This window comes from Schizosaccharomyces cryophilus (assembly GCF_000004155.1).
Source record: "Schizosaccharomyces cryophilus OY26 unplaced genomic scaffold supercont4.5, whole genome shotgun sequence".
NCBI lineage: Eukaryota > Fungi > Ascomycota > Schizosaccharomycetes > Schizosaccharomycetales > Schizosaccharomycetaceae > Schizosaccharomyces > Schizosaccharomyces cryophilus.
The window spans coordinates 599,497-618,238 of NW_013185628.1; the positions used below are offsets into that span (position 1 = coordinate 599,497).

Sequence of the window (18,742 nt, forward strand, 5' to 3'; positions counted from 1 at the left end):
CAACATTTGCATTCATTTCAAAATATTAGTGAATTTATGAGTCATCGTTATACAGTTTCAGTTTAGTTTTAGAGGTTTTTAAGTTATAGCGTATCCTTCACATAAAGAAAGAAAATAGTATTACATCTACAAACAGATATAAATGTGTCAAGTCAAAATCGATAAGAATAAACAACCTCATCCTGCTACCTATAGATAGACAGTCCGTTTGTTTGCAAAAGATCGCCAAATTCTACATTAATAGTTATAAGAGAAGTTTTCCAGTAATTACTTTGATTTGTAAGATAAATAAGAACAGTACTTTGCAATAGTACCAATCGTAAATCCAGATTTTGAGCAATTCGTAACTGATTAGTTACTTCAAAATTTCTTTTTACTCAAAGGTCAATTATTATTATATCGTTATGAGCTTAGCCGCCCACTTAATCTGATGGCTCACTGCGTGAAGTCTCGTCAGAAGACATAGAAGCGGCTTCAGCTGATGCTGCTTCTTTTGCTTCCATAGCAGCCTTTTCTTCAGCTGCAATCTTGTAACCCATCTCAACTTGAGCATCCCAAGCTGGATAATATACTGCAAGGTTCTCTTTTAGAGGAACGTCTGAGTGAGAATTTTCAGCTGGACCATTATACACAAATGGATGGGGAGCAGCTTCCTCATAGAAAATTGGATTTACTATACCAGAATTGTATTGGGATAAGGATTCCATGTAGCTATTGCATCTGAAATTCCAAGAACCTTTCAATTCAAGGGACTGGCAGGACGATTGAGTTAAAGGGGTCATGAAGGTAAAAGGACTATAAAGGTAATAAACACCAAACATCAATGTAATGAAGGCTGCTGTAACGAAAGAAAAGGCTGGACGGTGCTCAAAAATCACATTTCCAACGAATGCCCAGCCTACACCAAGTGCCATAATTCCGAAGTACAAGGCTGGAAGGTAATGATATAAAAATACACGATCCGTTTCAAGAATATAAGGAGCCCAGTGAATAAACCAGGCAAGAGCAAATTTGCCAATGTTATACGAATGATGATAAAACTTAGGACCACAATCGTTGTATCCCATATTCCATCTTGCAGCGAAAAACAACATTACCAACGCAAAGAAAACAATTAGGGACACTACGCTGTACCAAACAACTGGATTACCCATGAAGTAAACTTGGAGGTTCTGATCCGACATAAATCTCAAAGGTCCTAACAAGAAAGGCCATGTCAAAGCATGGCTTTCAAATTCATGTCCATCTCCCATTTTTCGGTCCTTCAACCACATCAACTTGTTTGCTTCTATGAATTTTTCAAAGAAACTTGGCTTCCTGTAATTCGTTTTTCTAGCATCAGACGGCATGGCATCGTGGAAATTTGACTCAATGACCCAAGTTGTACTTCGCTCAATACAGTTTCGACAGCATGTAACCTCACGATGGTCTTGGCCCCAGTCAGGAAGACGGCGGTGAGAAGTCATTAATTCACAGTTAGTAAATACGTGAATCAGTCTAAAATAAGTATTAAATGCTTCAACGGTGCCGTTGGAAGAAGCATGTCGAGAAGGACGGTCAAGTATTTGTATACGGAATAAATCATTTCCATCTCCTTCGAAACCAAAGCCACCGTAACCAGAAACTTCAAGCTGCCAATCATGATTGCTCACAAGAGGTCTGTGATCATGAGAATGTAAAGCTCTCCCTGTCATAATATGGCGAAGACGAACGATACTACCATCCTTCAATAATTCAATTTTTTTGCGGTCATTATCAGCAGCATTCTCATGCTCAATGATCCAAAGAGTATTCTGATTAGGATGATCCACCAATGATATTATTTGTTGTTTGGTGCCTTCGGGATACACGAGTTCGTTTGAATGCAAGTAACCATGTTCAGGAATTGCATTGCGGATTGTTACCAAAGAACCATATGCTACATCTGCATATTCTTCTCCAAAATCGTTACCCTCCAAAGAATACTTATACTCAGGGGTCAAAAATGAATCATAAATATTAGACTTATAGGCTAATTTTGAATGAACTGCGAATATACCCAAGTACACAACCATAGGAACTCCTATAAGATAGAATGTGTAGTTAAAACCATAACGAATAATACGAGTAATAGGAACAGTAAGGTCACCAATCAAATTCCAAAGATGGAAAAGTGCCAAAACCAATATCCAAAATAGTGTAAACAGTCCTGAAAGTTTTGTGCTAATTGTAAGGCCAAGACTGATACCCGTATATAGAAGGCTGATATGCCATTTTAGGGCAAAAGGATATTTTTGTTGGTTTTCATAGTACATCCAGAAAAAAGAAGTTAAGCCCATAAAAAATAAAGTAGGGATTTCAATCATTACATAACGGCTCATTGTAATCAATCCATTGTCAAAGATAGCAAAAACAGAAGCCATGAAGGCAGCCATTTTTGAGTTTGAGGAAAGATACACATTACCATACATTAAAGGGATCAATAGAGAACCAAATGCAGCGATGATGAGGCGAAGAGATCTCGCAGTTTCGAAAGAAGGGAATTCCTGTCCTGGATGACTTACTTTCGTAAGATCAGGATTGGAGTTCATAAATGTTAGACCAAAGCTCAATAATAGCTTTCCAAGAGGAGGATAAACATCCATTACAAATTTATTTGATGCATAGTCAACGGCATAATTCACGTATCTTAACTCTTCAAATACCACCTTAGAAGGATTCATTAAACGTTGAACTCGAACAGCGAAAGCAACAACTGAGAGTAACAAAACAATTCCAAAATCCCTAGATGTAAAGAACTTTCTAGGCCGCGAAAGCTCCACATCACGAATATTTCTTTTCTGCTTTTCGCTCTGCAAAGCAGACGGTGTCGACTTGCCCATTTTTATGCAAATACGCTCCAATCAACGCTGTTATTTACGCAATATTCCTTTTGATATTTATGCTAAGAGAGAGAACAAAGGTGTCATATAAATATACTATGACAAAGACTAAAAAGTAAGTGTGTGTAGTATAATACTCATAGTCTGAGCAAATTCCATGTACCAAGTAACATTAAGTTGCTACTTCTAGTTGATCTTAGAAAAATACAAAGAATGTTACAAAATTCTATGATTGTTCATTATATTCATTTGTCAAGGCATTATTAAAAATAAAATAGTCATTCGGTATCATATCAAATATCTGGTTCGTTTTTATCTAAGCCAATGCAATGTTTTTATCTTCAATTTTAGTAGATACAAAAAATTCCACCTTCCTATACCCTCTATTTACTCAATTTTTTTTGAATTGCAACAGCTATTTCTTCGCTGAAGTCAAAATACGAAATGTGTTGCGACTAAAAATATAGGATGCACCGGATGCAATTGTTGTACATCCTACCAGATAACTAAACATATGTGAATAATTAGATTCCTCATAACTCTCAGTCAGACATATTAATACTTACAATAGAGGGGATTTGGCAAAATCAATGTCAATCGGTAGCATTGGCTCAGTAATTAAAAGACCAAGTAACATCAACTGAAAAGCAGTATTCCACTAAATTCGTTAGCAACAAGAAACTGACTCTGAAATACCTTGCTGGTTTTTGTGGGCCGTAATTCGGTGGTGGGAAGACTAAAATCAAAATAGCGCCCTAAAGTTTTTGGAGACGGGAGAGCTAGATAGCGAAGAAAGCTGACCATGGACACAAGTAAAACATCTCTTCCAATTATTAAACCAGCTAATAGTGCTGCAAATGTCAATAAAAAGTCAACGAAGCTAAGAACATACCAGGCATTGAGTTTTGGTATGCTAAACAAAGAGTTAAACATGTCATTAATGTTTTGTCAGCAAGTGGATCCAAAATAGTACCAGCAAAACTCCGCAACTGAAATTTTCTAGCAAGATACCCATCCACCAAATCGGTAAACCCAGCATACAAAAACAAACAAGCAGCAGCTTTGGCGTAGTTATTCACATAAAGAAACGCAATCAGTGGAGCTGAGAAAAGCCTTGACAAGGTCAGCATGTTAGGCAATGTAAATACATTCTCACGAATGGGCAACTGAAAGCCCTTTAGTTCATTACGTTTTTCTGCTTTGGTTGGTGGCTTGGACGAATTATGGAAGCCACGAATACCTCCCATTGTCTTATCCAATTTTGGACCAGGCACGTGCCGGGATAGAGCCCATCGCATGCCTTCCCAAACGTTTTTAGCAACATGTTTAGCAGGGTATTTCGAACTGTTATCGGCGCCCTGGAAAATACCTGTACGAACCAAGATGCTTGTCCATCCATAGGCGTTGGCTCCACGAATATCACTTTCAGGATTATCGCCAACCATAAAAATTTCCTTGGGGGAGTTGGGAATACTTAAAGCTTTTCGTTTTGCTTCAAGGATGTTGGTTGCATAATCATAAGTAACCTTATGTGGTTTTCCATACTTTGTCAATTTCATTTGCTTTCCTGTAAGCTCATTATAAATCTTTTCACAACAAGAAGCAAATGCGCCTTGTCCCAATCGAGGAAGTGGGTATTCATTTGGCCAAACCAGATCCGAGCTAAAAGGTTAATATATTAGAAGTAAAAAACTGAAATCACCATGTTGGGTCTTTTGGGAGCTTACTTTGAATAATAAATGTCAGGTCCTTCGTCGCCCTTTTCAGATACAGTACCTAGAATTCCATTTTTCGATTGAGCCAATTCCATAACAAGTTGCAAATCAAGTCCAAATCTCACTGGATCGACATAAGTAAATACAGCCTCAATAGGTTGGTTCAGGTCGAAATCGCGAGCCTGTTTCAAATCGTTTTCTGTAAAAGAAGTAAAGGGCCAAAAGGGAGTACCACGCTTAGCGATTACATCGAGTTCATTTATAACGCTTGGAAAGCCATACATCTCAGCTGTCTTTCGTACGCTGTCATCACTTCCTCCGAGAACGAGTATATGCTTATACTTATCTTTAAGATTCTTGAACGGAGTATGCGACTGACAAAAGTCCACTTCCTTCAAGTTCACTTGCAAAAGGTTGGACAAGCGTTCAGCCCGTGTCGTTTCATGCATTCCACCTCCATTCGTGAGCAAAATGAACGGAATGTTATGCTTTTGAAGATAACGTAAACTAACAGGTAAGCAAAAAAATAAATAATATTGGCATTAGGAAGGTAAGCATACGTTTTTGTTCCTTCTGTCAAGCCCTTTCCTCCTCGAATAAGGACACCATCAATACTTTACGGCGTTAGCTTTCAATTCTTTAAGACACAAAAAAACTATTTACTCAAATGCGAAAGCTACATCAGCGACTCGACCTCCAGCAACCGGCACTTCTGTTGTTAAACGACGAACTGCATAATGTTTCGCTTGATGAGCAGCAGCCTGCCAGTATCTATGATTAATGGCACGAAACATGAAGAAGTTGGTTAAAATATATCCAGAAATAGATTTAATTTCCCAGATTTTTACTCGTAAATCTCTCTTCAGTATGGTTTTTAGTGTGTAGTGAAACGGGGCCGCTTCACGGGTATACATAATTTCACATATGATAATTAGTGAACTCATTCATATTTGCTAGTCAGAAATTTACAGACAAAAAGGATTGGAAGCTCGAAAGAAGAGAATTAAAATGAATTATCTTAAAATATCTTTGTTTTATGAAAACATTGAAAGCCGGTCTTTGCTACTTCTATCAAAAGTTCGCTATTCATGGATACAACATGTTCTGTTATAACCAAATAATCTTTCATGGTAAACCAAAATAGTCTAAGCAGAATGTATACTATGAGCAGGATACAAAGTGAGATTGATAAAAAGGAGTCGGTAGTATTATACAAGTAATAGCTCAGCCGTCATAAACTATAAATACATTTTGTAATTAATTTTTAGAAGACTCAGCGACGTTTATTTGGAGGGAGAGTAGCACCAAAGGAACTTTGTGTAGCTGCACGCTTCCTTCGTTCAACTTCTTCGGGAGTGATCTCGATGCCGTTGTGTACGTCAAAAATATCAGTTCGGTTACTGACTAATCGTTTCATATTTGCTGCAACGTCAACGTTTTCCAAATTAAGTGTAGATCTTCGTGACTCTTCAATTTTCCGCTGTTCACGCCAGCGGGGGTCTAACAAGTGAACGCGCATATGTTCTCCCATTTCATTTGCTGGAATCATCTCACCCGTAAACGGACTGCGCTCCAAAGGTACATGGCGCTGGAATGCCTTGGGTACAGATTTGGCGGGTTTTGAAGCACGGATGGGCGCTGGAGTAGATGCAGGTGCACCCATAGGTGAAGGTTGCACTGCAGGTGAGGGAGAGGTTTCTGCAGACGTCCTTTGTGAAGGTACAGACGAAGGCATTGCAACGCCAAACTCTGCTTTGGCAGGTGCATTCAAAGGTTCCCATGGAGCTGAAGTAGGGGGAGCTTCTTCAATTGTGTAATTCATATCAGGCATAGTGAACATTGCAGACTTTTGTTCTAATGTAGCGGTTTGCAAATCAGCCAGATTTGTAGGTTTGGAAAGTTTGGCTGTTTCATCTGCCTCAGTGAATTGAATGACTTCTACTACCGCGAAATCGTTCCAGTCAATCTGGGCATATTCAATCTTTTCCCTCTCTAATTCTTCTTTGCGTTTTTCCCTTTGGGTCTCTTGATACTTCTGCCACTCTACCCTAGGCTGAATTCGCGTAAGAACGCTGTAGGGATCCTGGATGTTTTGACGAAGCAAAGGTTCAAAAGGTGGAAGGGTATTCTTTACCAAAGAGGAATATTGTTGTACTATGCGCATAAAGTAAGAATAAAGTGCATGATTTTGGTGCAAGAAATCAAACTGAGTATTTCCCCATTCTTTTTGTGAAAGTTTAGCAATGAATGAGGGCCCTCGAATTGCTGCGTAGCGAGCTGTGAGTCGAAGAACGTTTAAATCCTGTGCTGATATAGAAGGCAAGGGTTCTGAAAACAAATACGGAGGAGGAGCGGGAGGGGCAGTTTGAATGGATTTTGTGATAGGACGAGCCAAGTTAGCAGCTCCCTGTCCGGGTCCAGAAGTAGCTTTTAGTTTTCCTTGTCTGGCTTCCTCCAGCTTGTGCTGATAGTACTTGTAATAAGGATCGTCCACTTGTAGAAAAGCAAATTTTGGATTCCTCTGCTCATTTTGTCTGATCTTTTCTTCAAACGCCGGGCCATTTCTAGCAACATAGCCAGCGGATTTGTCAATGATTTCTCGAATTTCTGGCGGAGGAAGAATTACATTGGTAGGAAGACCCAAGACACCATCTTTCTTTGTATCATTTTGATTAGATGGAGACAATCCAGGTGTGGAACTCATTGCCACGACAAAAATGGTAAATTGCTAGATTTTATGCAATCTAAGACAGAATACCAAACCCAAGCCCAAAGAAATGTTCTATTAATTTTATATAACTAAACACAAGCCAAATAAATGATAAGTTTCGCGAACAATATCGTCTTTAAGAAGCAAGTGGACGCGTGGTAATGGCTCTGTTAGTTGAATATCAGAGGTCAAATACTTTACGACGAAGTTAGATGAATTTTGCTTTTAGAGAGTTTTACCAATAAAATAAAAAACAAAGTTTATTTAAAGCATCCCTTCGGACAAAAAGAAGGAAGTACGGTTTTTGTACTTTTTTCGAGAAGTAACGAAACCTTTTCATTTTTACAAAACACCCGTTCTTTCACATAAACACCCGAAGAGCGTGTTTTTAACATGCATTTAAATAGACGTCAATTAAAGAACCTCCATAACTATCAATATATCGGCGTTGATAATTCTTTATTGTCTCGGCATGTGTTGAAGCCATACTGGTGGAGCCAGTTGCTCAAAATAATTCCATTGTCCATGGCGTAAGTTGAATTAGTAAGGAATGAAAAACTAACATCTTCGTGAATAGTCCGAATTTGATTACCTTGACGGGATTGGGTTTTGTTGCCGTGAATGTCATAACCATGCTCGTATACAAATATGGATACGGATTGGACGCGTTTCCTGGCTGGGTGTACGCCTCTTGGGCTATTGGTCTATTTTTATACCAAAGTTTTGATGCCATTGATGGTTCTCAGGCACGCCGTACCAATAGTTCCTCTCCACTTGGCCAACTGTTTGATCATGGTGTCGATGCCATCAACACGAGCTTGGAAGTTTGGTTAACCACAGAATTACTTCAACTAAATCTTCCAATGTCCATCCTTACTCAGTGTGCTAGTCTGTTTTATTTTTATACTTCTACTTGGGAAGAATATCACACGGGCATCCTGTATTTGTCTTACGTATCTGGTCCAGTCGAAGGAATTTTGTTGGTTTGTGGATTGTATGCTATTACTGCCTATACTGGTGATGGTTTTTGGACAAGGCTTCGTCCTACCCCAGAGTCTCTTGGTTTCCTTCGTTCTTTAGCTCCTTACTATACGTATGGCTCTTGTCTTTTTAAGCTTTTAGGCGTTGGTCTTTTTTCGAATGTTTTTCAGAGCATTTGGAATGCATTGCGTGCTTTGAAAAAACAACAGAAGTGCGCTTGCAAGGCCTTGCTTGGACTTTCTCCTTATCTTGTACAATGGACTGCCGTCTTTTTGCTTTATGTGAAATACCCCTACTTTTTTGAAGAGCAATTTGTCACTATTTATTTATTAAACGCGATCATCTTTGCCTATTCTGTCGGTGTCATTATTGTCTCTCATGTCACAGAATCATCCTTCCCTTACTGGAATGTTTTGATTCTTCCTTTTGTGGTAAATGCCTTGGACGCCTATACGTTCGGAATTTTAAAAAACTATCAAAAGGAATACATATTTGCGTACTTCGGTTTTGGACTAGGTATCTATGGCAACTTTGTTGCCCATATTGTATCATCTATCACGGAGGAGTATGGGATTTATTGCTTACGACTTCGTCCTAAGCCAGAAGAAAAGAAAAAATAATGTATCCTTTATAATTCCCCTAAGCTGGAATTTTTTATTTCGGCTATTTTACCTTTATTTTTTTCTCGTTCGTTGTAGGTGACTTACCAACGTAAAAAGATTTATAATAACCTATTAAATTTACGTCTTTATCTTGAAATCATTCTTCATCTTCATCCATACATCCATCTAGGCTAGAACTAACAAACAAATCAATGAATATGAACAAACTCTTGTACCGATTGTCTTCCAACTTGATATCCTGTGAGTTATGTCCTTGTAAGGCTTGGGTTTTGTAGAAGGACTACTTATTGACCTTTTGTTTACATTACATTTACGTGCAAAAGAAACCAAAATTAGAGTTCATAGTTAGGGCTTGCGTTCAATGAAGTTGCAGGGGTTCAAGAGAGGGGTGGTCCTCTAAAGTTTATTTTGTGGAGAAAATCTGAGCCTCTGAGAACATTCTCCTTTTTCTTGTTTTAAGATTAAAGCTTGACAAATCAAAGTCGCAAAGGTTTTAAAAGTTTGTTTTAACGGGCGCTTCTACTGGGGACTCTGCTATTTGCGTTTATCAAAAGCTTACAATAAGTTTTTGAAAGCATACTTTGCATTGGTTATGTCACCCTCCATAATTTAACGCTATTCGCGTCGAGCCGTTATTCGCACTTGTGCTTGTTTTACTTCATAAAAAAATTGTTTTTATTCGCTATAAATATTATTAAACGGTTGCATCATCCATTCCGTTACAAAATAAGCTTTTGGTAGGGCTAATAAGGACATTACATAATTGATGGGTCAATGAGGTTGTTCATCTATATAAACAGACCCGACTCTCACTTTTAAGTATTCACACAACAACCACTTTAGTACTACAGCGCGCTTTATCCTATCTACACAAAAAAAATTTACCAAAAACACCCCAAAAAAATCCTACATTCCTTTTTCTCTTATTTCTCTCTATCTTTTTGGATTAATATCAATCTTTTAGTATCTCTTCACTTTATTTATTTTGGAAAAATAATTTCATTTTAAAAATGGACAAACACTTTATTAACGACCCTGAAACTTTGGTTGTCGAGGCCCTCAAATCCTTGACTTCTTTGAACAAGACACTTAGTGTTCACGAAGAAGGAAAATTCGTTTATTACCACGATTATAATAAGAAAAACGTGAGTGTTATTTCTGGCGGGGGTGCGGGGCACGAACCCACCCACTCGTCGTTTGTTGGCAAGGGGATGCTCACGGCCGCTATTTCTGGCTCTATTTTTGCCTCCCCTTCGTCTAAACAAATTAATGCCGGTATCAAACAAGTGCAGTCGGAAGCCGGTACTTTGGTAATTTGCAAAAATTATACCGGTGACGTTCTCCACTTTGCGATGGCCGTGGAAAAAGAAAGAGCTGCTGGAAGAAAGGCTGAACTAATTGCCGTGGGTGATGATGTCTCTGTAGGCCGTGCCAAGAGTGGTAAGGTCGGTCGTCGTGGACTCTCTGGTACTGTTCTTGTTCACAAGTTGGCTGGTGCCGCTGCCTCCCGCGGTGTTCCTTTAGAAACTCTTGTTAAGCTTGCTCGTACTGCTAACGATAATATGGTCAGTATTGGTGCTTCATTGGCCCATGTCCATGTTCCTGGACAAAGTCCTCGTTCTGAAGATGAAAGCATGGCCCACAATGAAATGGAACTTGGTATGGGTATCCACAATGAACCTGGTTGCCGTCGTATGTCTCCTATACCCTGTATTGATGATCTTGTTTCTGAAATGTTAAAACAACTTTTGGACCAATCTGATAAGGATCGTGCTTACGTCAAAATTGACGGTAAAGACGAGGTGGTTTTACTTATGAATAACCTTGGTGGCTTGTCCTTACTTGAATTCAGTGCTATTTCTAGTAAAGTGCAGGAGGCTCTTGCCAAGCAATATTCTATTCATCCAGTCCGTGTTTATGCTGGGATTTTTACCACTAGTTTGAACGGTCTTGGTTTTGGTATCACCTTGTTCCGTACGACTGATCGCGTAAACATTGGTGGCCAAGAATTTTCCTTCTTAGATCTGCTCGATCAACCCGTCGAGGCTCCTGGCTGGCCTTTCTGTCAACCTGCTAGCCTTGAATCTAAGAACAAGATTGGCAACATCAGCATAGAGGAAGCTCATAGTGATATTCAATCTCCTGTGAAAATCGACAAGGAAGCAGTTCGCAAGATTATCCTTACAGCCATGCAGAATTTGATTGATGCTGAACCCCAGATCACCAGATTCGATACAATTGCAGGCGATGGCGATTGCGGCACCACATTGAAGCGGGGCGCCGAAGGTGTCGCCAAATTTGTCAAATCTGACAAATTTTGTGACGACCCAATTCGTCTCGTTCGTGATATCGCAGACGTCATTGAAGACAATATGGATGGTACCTCTGGCGCCTTGTATGCCATATTTTTCCATGGCTTTGCCAAGGGAGTGAAGGACCACCTACAGGAAAAGAAGGATGTTTCCACGAAGATGTGGTCCAGAGCTCTGAAGGCTGCTATGGACACACTATTCAAGTATACTCCTGCTCGTCCTGGTGACCGTACCATGTGCGATGCTCTTGTTCCATTTGTTGAAAATTTTGTTGAAACCGACAATGTCAAGACTGCTGCTAAGACTGCTCGTGAGGGCGCTGACAATACCGCAAATTTACAGGCCAAGCTTGGTCGTGCTGTTTATGTTGGCGGTGATGTGAAGGTTCCCGATGCTGGTGCTCTTGGTGTTGCCGCAATCGTAGAAGGCTTCGCCAAATAAGCAAGCAATATTTGTAGCCGTTATTTGTTATATTATTTTATTATTATTTAGATGTTCATATATATAGTTTAGACAAATTCTAGTTTTATGTAGATAAGATATAATACTTTCAATGAAATACTTATAGATAGAATTGGTTTCTACAGTCTATTGTCTTTTGAGCGAATTTAAAACAAAAAATTATTCTTTAATGTAGGTAAGTAGGACATTTGGAAAACATGAGAATTGAAACAATTGTATTCATCACCATTTATGTTACTGTACAATGAACGCTCTTTTCGGAATCTAGTGAGAGGTTAAAGATTTTTTACCATAGACTTTACTAACTGAACCCGTTCATCATCGTCCAAAAATTCAGACTTTTTAATGCAATTGGTAATCAAAATAGTAGTCGGGATTGTTTCAGAGTGAACCCACACACGTCCATTCATTCCAACAGCAATTTCAAAAGGAACATAGGTACCGAGAGTTTGCAAAAGTGCGTTTTTAGGGGTTAAGAGGTTTCTACAATGAGATAAAGATAACCCAGTGATCATATAGCCATCCTTCAATTCTCCAAAGCCACCAGCTTTTCCAGTTGTTGCATCTACGCATTCCAGCTCTGGTTCCATATCGCGGTCAGCCAAAGATACGCGAGCATAAACTAGGCTTCCGACTGCTAGGTTTGGCTTGCTTTTCCTAGTAACGTTCTCAAAAGCCAATGCGTTCAATTGAGCACTGTGTGCTGATCCAATATCCACCCGGTAACCCTCAGCAAATCGGGAAGTAACTTGGCCAATGACCTGATCATTCATAGCAGGAACATACTAACATTGAGTTAGCATGGAAATCAAAAAATTTAAAGTAAAATAAGTACATTTGGCGCCCGCTTTGCTTTGTCTTGCCTTGTCTTTCATGAACGTTCACAGCCATAATGTTCGCCTCGTCTGGTATAAAATTTTTTTTTACTTACTCTTTTCATTCTAGTGTCCACTAAAACAGTATTTTTGGCTCCCTGATGCAGAAAGCCAGCGCGAGATACCTTAATTTCATCTTCCTGGTCGTGTTTTTGATGAACTAAGCCAGGGCCTAGTCGGACAGTTCCTTGCTCTGCGACTGTAGACAGCTTTACATTGTCTCCTGGAAAGTAGTATACAGGACCCGACTCTTCCACTTCTGACATGTTGCAATTTCCAGATTCTTTCCTGCAGTGTTTACCTTGGACTCAACATACCGTTGTACGCAGCACTATCATTTCCAAACGTAATCATTATACTGAAAGCTAAGCAACATCTTCCTAAAAGGTTCTAATGCATCCCATCGCACTGTTTTTATTTCGTAAAGTCTTACTAGCACGCTATCTTTGACTACGTTATTTGGATACTATGGCACATCTCCTATTGACATGAACCATTATAAACATATGTCTGAATGGCGGGGAATCAGTACTCTTCGCCATCAGAAGGACTTCACATGACTGTGGATGATGATTTTAATGACAGTCGCTCAAATACAGTGTTCGATCCACCATTCTATGGACATCCCATGCTGATTCCGCCGTCTCCTTCATTGACTACAATGCTACGTGCACGGTCTACGACACCTGAAGGAGACGAAATTGACGTCTCTGAAATGGATCAGCAAGATTGGGACATTATGGTTAAGGTCCCTACTTATGAGTACTATGGGTTTGTTTTGTACTTGGTGTCAATGGTTGCTTTTGGCCTCTTCGTCTTTTGGTCGATCCTTCCATCTTCTGTGTTAAATTACCTGGAAATCCATTCCTATCTTTCCCGCTGGTGGGCACTCGCCATTCCAAGTTGGATATTGGTGCTGGTCATATATATCCATGTTGCTTTGAGTGCTTACAACACCGAGGTGCTGACAAGACCGCTTAATAGCTTAGAATGTTTAGTAGATCAGTATGCCCTAGTTGGAGAAGAGGATGGAGCGGCTTGTGGTCGTGTTGTCGACCTTCGCCTATGCGATGTAAATCGTCAACGATACGAAGCGGCAAACGCGAAGTAAAGATTCCTACAGGAAACCAAATTGCATTTTTTTCGGTAATTTCTTTTTTTCTACTATCCCCTAATGACCAATTATTTCATGAAATATTTACAAAGGTGCTGGACGAATCGTGGGCTGTCAACTCAATAATTTATTCGTAGGAAGCTAGGTTTTCATTTTTTAATATTCGTACTATTTCCTTTATACATATATTCATCAGATGGACAAGTAGAAACTAATGGTCTTGCTCCAAAGTGGATAATTCCTTTGACAAACTTCATCAAAGGCATTCATTAATAGATATAGATAGTCCAGAACGTTGGAAGATAAGAGTTTAGTAACAACGAAAAAAAAGAAAAAAGTAATTATATCACTTCTAGTAAACAACGAATCTACTCCCAATCGTCGTCATCATCATCTTCAGGATTATTCTTATTAGGCTTCGTGTTCTTTTTGTCCGTGTTCGGAGTCTCTTGGTCTTCTTTTTCACTAGGATGCTCAGAAGAAGGGTCCAACTCAGTGCTCTTCTTTGCCTTTCCCTCGGAAACAAGCTCGTTTTTGGTATCTTCTGAAACATCCCCATGTCTTTCGCTTGTATGCTTAGTATTTTTGTCTTCTTCACCATCACTTTTTTCATCATCCCAACTAAAGATTTCTTCTTCTTCATTATGAATAGAACTCATAGATTTCGTTGGTCGGATTTCTTCTTTGTACCAAAAAAACCGTTTCCAAAATGCATCGTAAGAAACTTGAGACGGCACTAATGTTTCCATCTGATTACGCAAACTTGAATACGTTTGAAGAAGATCTGAAATCTCATCTGTCTTATCGTCAATGGAAACACCTTTTTCCCAGTCTTCGTAGGCTTCATCAGACACAGGCTTTCGAAAAAGGTCTGTGTTTTCAATAAGTTGCAGGATTTGTTTTTCCTGGCGGCTTAGGCTAAGAAAGGTTAGCACTACTGTATTTGAATAAATTAATGTAATAATTGAGATTTCCATCCCCATTATGAAAGATGGTTTTTGAGCCACAGACCAGCAAACGCCGAGATTAATTAACTTACTATAAATTTGCACGAGAAGACTTGGATCTGGTTAGTCTTGATTCTTCTTCCTCCTTTGGCGTAATGTACAACGCTTTGTCCAAAAATCCATTGACTGTTGTTCCAAGGCTACTCCAGTAATGACCCGCTGACTGTTCCACTTTGCGAATATTCTCCAGGGTAGCATTTGAAGAATTTCCATCTCCAAATTGTGCTTTCAGATTACTCACTCCTGTATTCGCGCGCTCTCTTGTATTATCTATTAAACCTTCGCTCTTCATATGTTAAGTTAGCCAGTTCCCCTCAATTATCTCGCATACCTTTTCTTTAAATTTACTCCAAAAGGGACCGAATTTTCCTCCAGTTAAGGACTGTTCATTGTCAGTTCGAAACGTTGACGTTTTGCAATATGAAGACATACGTCCAATGCAGAGCCCATTTCTTCTTTTAATTTCACATATCCTTCCTCATTTTGGTCTTCTGTTATAACATTAGGACTCATATAATCGTAAAGATCCATCCTCTCTTTGTTTAGTAATGTGGTTCAGTTTTCGTGCGTTCTCTGCATAAAGTAGCATTCAATGCAATTGCTGTCAGGGGGCGGCTGTAGGGTCGATACAAGTTGCTTAAATGTAGAATTAAAAAGAACAATCGTTTTCAACATAAATGAACCCAATTAAACTCATATTTCCTACTTTCTAAGGTACCTACCTGCTTTTCACAAAATACTGCTTTCATGAATATATAATGAAAATACAGGCTCACATATTTATAAAAGATAAAAGAATGTATTATTTTAATTAGAGACTAAATACTCTTCATGCTAATAACAAAGGAATGAATTGTTATACACGATTTCCGACTTAGACTGGGTTCTAGACGATTCACAACTCAAAAGACGTTAGCTAAATTATACGTACTATTCGCAAAGATAACTTCAGCACCAGTTAACTTGGCAAAAAGTACATCAACCAAGCTAACGGCTTTCCAAGGGTGATCGTTCAGAAAAGGAATAACATGCACTGATATTAATTACGGACGGACAGCTAATTCAGTTATCCAGCTTTCAAAAAAAATAAGAGAATGAATGCTGTAGTTAAACTCATTAAAAAATAACTGATTTAATCATAAATCATTTCTAGAGAAACATTAATAAAATTATTCGAAACCTTAATATTCTTTAAGATTTAGTGTCATATTAGTGCATGAAAATTTTTGAACGATGAATCCACATCAAATATTTTAAAGTTCATCAGCATCATCAAAGTCCTCATCTTCCTCGCCAGCGCCAGCTCCTTCAGAGTAAAGCTTTTGAGTGATAGGATGAACGACGGTGTCAACCTTTTGGCGTTGATCATCAATTTCGTCCTTAGATGCATCAGCACCTTCAACCTCAAGCCATTCAATAACATCCTCAACGGCGTCCAAAACAGCTTGCTTGTCCTCATCGTTAACCTTGCCACCCAACTGTTCTTTATCAGTGAACTGGGTCTTCAAGCCGTAAACGTAGTTTTCAAGACCATTACGAGCTTCAATACGCTCCTTCAACATCTTGTCCTCTTCGGAATATTGCTCGGCTTCTTTAACCATACGCTCGATGTCTTCCTCGGACAAACGACCCTTATCATTCTTGATAACAAGTTTCTCAGCCTTGCCCTTACCAGACTTGTCGACGGCAGAAACGGTCAAAACACCGTTAGCATCAACTTCAAAGGTAACTTCAATTTGGGGAACGCCACGTGGAGCGGGAGGGATACCACGCAAGTCAAATTTACCAAGTAGGTTGTTGTCCTTGGTCATCGTACGTTCACCTTCAAATACTTGAATCAAAACGGTATTCTGGTTGTCACTTGCGGTAGAGAAAATTTGAGACTTACGAGTGGGAATGGGAGAGTTACGACGGATAAGTTGAGTCATAACACCGCCGGTAGTTTCGATACCCAAAGTTAAGGGGATAACATCCAAAAGTACAATGTTATCACTTCCCTCTTCGCCAGACAAAACACCAGCTTGAACAGCGGCACCGTAAGCCACAGCCTCATCGGGGTTAATGCCCTTAGAAGCCTTCTTAGTGAAGAAGTTCTCCAAAAGTTCTTGAACCTTAGGAATACGAGTAGAACCGCCGACGAGTACAATGTCATCAACTTCAGATTTCTTGAGTCCAGAATCCTTCAAAACTTGTTCAACGGGCTTCAAGGTTCTCTTGAAGAGGTCCATGTTCAATTCTTCAAACTTGGCACGAGACAAAGTTTCAGAGAAGTCTTTACCATCGTAAAAGGAATCGATTTCAATACGAGCCGACTTTTGAGAAGACAAAGTACGCTTAGCCTTCTCGACCTCGCGCTTAAGTTTACCCATGGACTTGGCGTCCTTAGTAACGTCAACATTGTTCTTACGGTTATACAAGCGAGCCAAGTAGTTGATGACCTTGTTGTCAAAGTCTTCACCACCAAGGTGAGTGTCACCAGAAGTGGCCAAAACTTCAAATACACCGTTGTCAATGGACAAAAGAGAAACATCAAAGGTACCACCACCTAAGTCATAAACAATAATATGTTTTTCACCATCAGTTCTGTCCAAACCGTAGGCAATAGCTGCGGCAGTAGGTTCGTTGACAATACGGATAACATTAAGACCAGCAATAGTACCGGCATCCTTAGTGGCTTGACGTTGAGCGTCATTGAAGTAGGCGGGAACGGTTACAACAGCGTGGGTGACGGGTTGACCAAGGTAAGTTTCAGCGGTTTGCTTCATCTTACCAAGAATCATGGCAGAAATTTCTTCAGGAGTGAAATCCTTCTTCTTACCACCGTAGGTAACTTCAACGAGAGGACGGTTATTCTTATTGATAATGTGGAAAGGAAGAGATTTGACATCTCTAGTCATAGTCTTCTCGTCAAACTTACGACCAATAAGGCGCTTAATGTCGAAAATCGTGTTTTCGGGATTGGCAGGAGCCTGGTTCTTAGCGGCCTCACCAACCAAACGTTCTTCATCAGTAAAACCAACATAAGAAGGAGTAATACGGCTACCTTGATCATTGGCAATAATTTCGACACGACCATTCTTCATAACAGCCACACAGGAGTAAGTAGTACCAAGATCAATACCGATGACAGTTCCATAGTTTTCGGTTTCATTTTTCTCAGAATTGGCAAAAACCAAAGGCAAAAAAACAAACAGAGCTATGAAATAGCTGAAAATGCTGAAGAGCTGAAACTTCCTCATTTTGAAAGAATGATTCAGCCTATAAATTGAAGAAATTCTTTATTTCTCTAACAAGACCAATAATAAGACTTGATTTTTTTAAAAAAGTGAACAGTTAATTAGTGAGTTAATTACTGCGCAACCTTTAAGCTTAATGGTATATATAATCTATCTGGAGAAATGCGTGTTGGTTTGTGGTAAGTGTTTATAGACTAGTTAAAACACCGCTAAGTAACATATGAGAGCAGTCACATTGTCGTTTACTAGTATCTTCCAGAACAATTTCTTTCTATAGAGAAATAAACATAAAGCAGTGCAACGAATTGATTTCGCTTCTTAAACTTTATTGAAAAGAGGTAAACAAAACAATGCTCTGCAGCAAAAAAGAAGTAAGTCATAATCACGGAAGAGGCTCCTGTTCATGATTTACTTTCCAAAGGGAAGCCATATGTATCATAATTGGTTTACAGCATACAGTGTCACGAATGCAATAATATTCACATAGAAATGCATTGGAGTAATTTTTTAAGAACGATACCCTCTTTCATGCTGTAGAATACTTTTTTAGTACATTTGATATTCTTTCATGATATTTTTATTTGTTCTAGTTCAAACATTTCAATCCTTGTGATGTTTCCATGTTGGTTTGTGCGGGTGAATCAGATAAAAATCAACAACTCATAAAATGTACAAGGTAGAGACGAAAATCAAATAAGCATAGTTCTATCTTCTACGATAGTTGAGGTGAGCGCCTTTTTCAATTCCACTATTATGAATGTGTCATTTCATTTCGACCATCAAATTTGTCATATATACTAAACAAACAAACAAACAAACAAACAAACGAGCAAACGAGCGGTCATA

At 39.1% G+C, this 18,742-nt stretch overlaps 9 protein-coding genes across 9 annotated transcripts; 3 read left to right on the forward strand and 6 right to left on the reverse strand.

The window, feature by feature from the left end:
* Positions 1 to 49: 49 nt before the first annotated feature.
* SPOG_00621 (O-mannosyltransferase Ogm1) lies at positions 50 to 2,987 on the reverse strand. Its single transcript, XM_013168796.1, has one exon. The coding sequence runs from the start codon at positions 2,859 to 2,861 to the stop codon at positions 423 to 425; it is 2,439 nt and encodes an 812-aa protein (XP_013024250.1). The 5' UTR covers positions 2,862 to 2,987; the 3' UTR covers positions 50 to 422.
* A 100-nt stretch (positions 2,988 to 3,087) lies between these two features.
* On the reverse strand, positions 3,088 to 5,512 carry SPOG_00620 (cardiolipin synthase/hydrolase fusion protein). Its single transcript, XM_013168795.1, has 7 exons — positions 5,240 to 5,512; positions 5,137 to 5,190; positions 4,589 to 5,083; positions 3,754 to 4,523; positions 3,558 to 3,712; positions 3,428 to 3,519; positions 3,088 to 3,367 (listed from the first exon to the last, which is right to left on the reverse strand). Exons 1-7 carry the CDS (start codon positions 5,488 to 5,490, stop codon positions 3,277 to 3,279), a joined length of 1,908 nt encoding a protein of 635 aa, XP_013024249.1. The 5' UTR covers positions 5,491 to 5,512; the 3' UTR covers positions 3,088 to 3,276.
* SPOG_00619 (splicing factor Sap114) lies at positions 5,478 to 7,573 on the reverse strand. Its single transcript, XM_013168794.1, has one exon. The coding sequence runs from the start codon at positions 7,278 to 7,280 to the stop codon at positions 5,850 to 5,852; it is 1,431 nt and encodes a 476-aa protein (XP_013024248.1). The 5' UTR covers positions 7,281 to 7,573; the 3' UTR covers positions 5,478 to 5,849.
* Positions 7,574 to 7,611: 38 nt separating this feature from the next.
* SPOG_00618 (diacylglycerol cholinephosphotransferase) lies at positions 7,612 to 8,998 on the forward strand. The gene is made up of 2 exons (XM_013168793.1): positions 7,612 to 7,816; positions 7,864 to 8,998. The coding sequence occupies exons 1-2, from the start codon at positions 7,680 to 7,682 to the stop codon at positions 8,885 to 8,887; spliced, it is 1,161 nt and encodes a 386-aa protein (XP_013024247.1). The 5' UTR covers positions 7,612 to 7,679; the 3' UTR covers positions 8,888 to 8,998.
* Positions 8,999 to 9,692: 694 nt separating this feature from the next.
* On the forward strand, positions 9,693 to 11,805 carry SPOG_00617 (dihydroxyacetone kinase Dak1). The gene has a single exon (XM_013168792.1). The coding sequence runs from the start codon at positions 9,901 to 9,903 to the stop codon at positions 11,641 to 11,643; it is 1,743 nt and encodes a 580-aa protein (XP_013024246.1). The 5' UTR covers positions 9,693 to 9,900; the 3' UTR covers positions 11,644 to 11,805.
* SPOG_00616 (exosome subunit Rrp40) lies at positions 11,779 to 12,825 on the reverse strand. The gene is made up of 2 exons (XM_013168791.1): positions 12,596 to 12,825; positions 11,779 to 12,449 (listed from the first exon to the last, which is right to left on the reverse strand). Exons 1-2 carry the CDS (start codon positions 12,803 to 12,805, stop codon positions 11,940 to 11,942), a joined length of 720 nt encoding a protein of 239 aa, XP_013024245.1. The 5' UTR covers positions 12,806 to 12,825; the 3' UTR covers positions 11,779 to 11,939.
* Positions 12,826 to 12,925: 100 nt separating this feature from the next.
* On the reverse strand, positions 12,926 to 15,338 carry SPOG_00614 (uncharacterized protein). The gene is made up of 4 exons (XM_013168789.1): positions 15,093 to 15,338; positions 14,992 to 15,042; positions 14,693 to 14,946; positions 12,926 to 14,571 (listed from the first exon to the last, which is right to left on the reverse strand). Exons 1-4 carry the CDS (start codon positions 15,189 to 15,191, stop codon positions 14,022 to 14,024), a joined length of 954 nt encoding a protein of 317 aa, XP_013024243.1. The 5' UTR covers positions 15,192 to 15,338; the 3' UTR covers positions 12,926 to 14,021.
* SPOG_00615 (pig-P subunit) lies at positions 13,037 to 14,675 on the forward strand. Its single transcript, XM_013168790.1, has one exon. It carries the CDS (start codon positions 13,054 to 13,056, stop codon positions 13,648 to 13,650), a length of 597 nt encoding a protein of 198 aa, XP_013024244.1. The 5' UTR covers positions 13,037 to 13,053; the 3' UTR covers positions 13,651 to 14,675.
* Positions 15,339 to 15,427: 89 nt separating the features above from the next.
* Positions 15,428 to 18,075, reverse strand: SPOG_00613 (heat shock protein BiP). The gene has a single exon (XM_013168788.1). It carries the CDS (start codon positions 17,897 to 17,899, stop codon positions 15,914 to 15,916), a length of 1,986 nt encoding a protein of 661 aa, XP_013024242.1. The 5' UTR covers positions 17,900 to 18,075; the 3' UTR covers positions 15,428 to 15,913.
* Between the last annotated feature and the right edge of the window lie 667 nt (positions 18,076 to 18,742).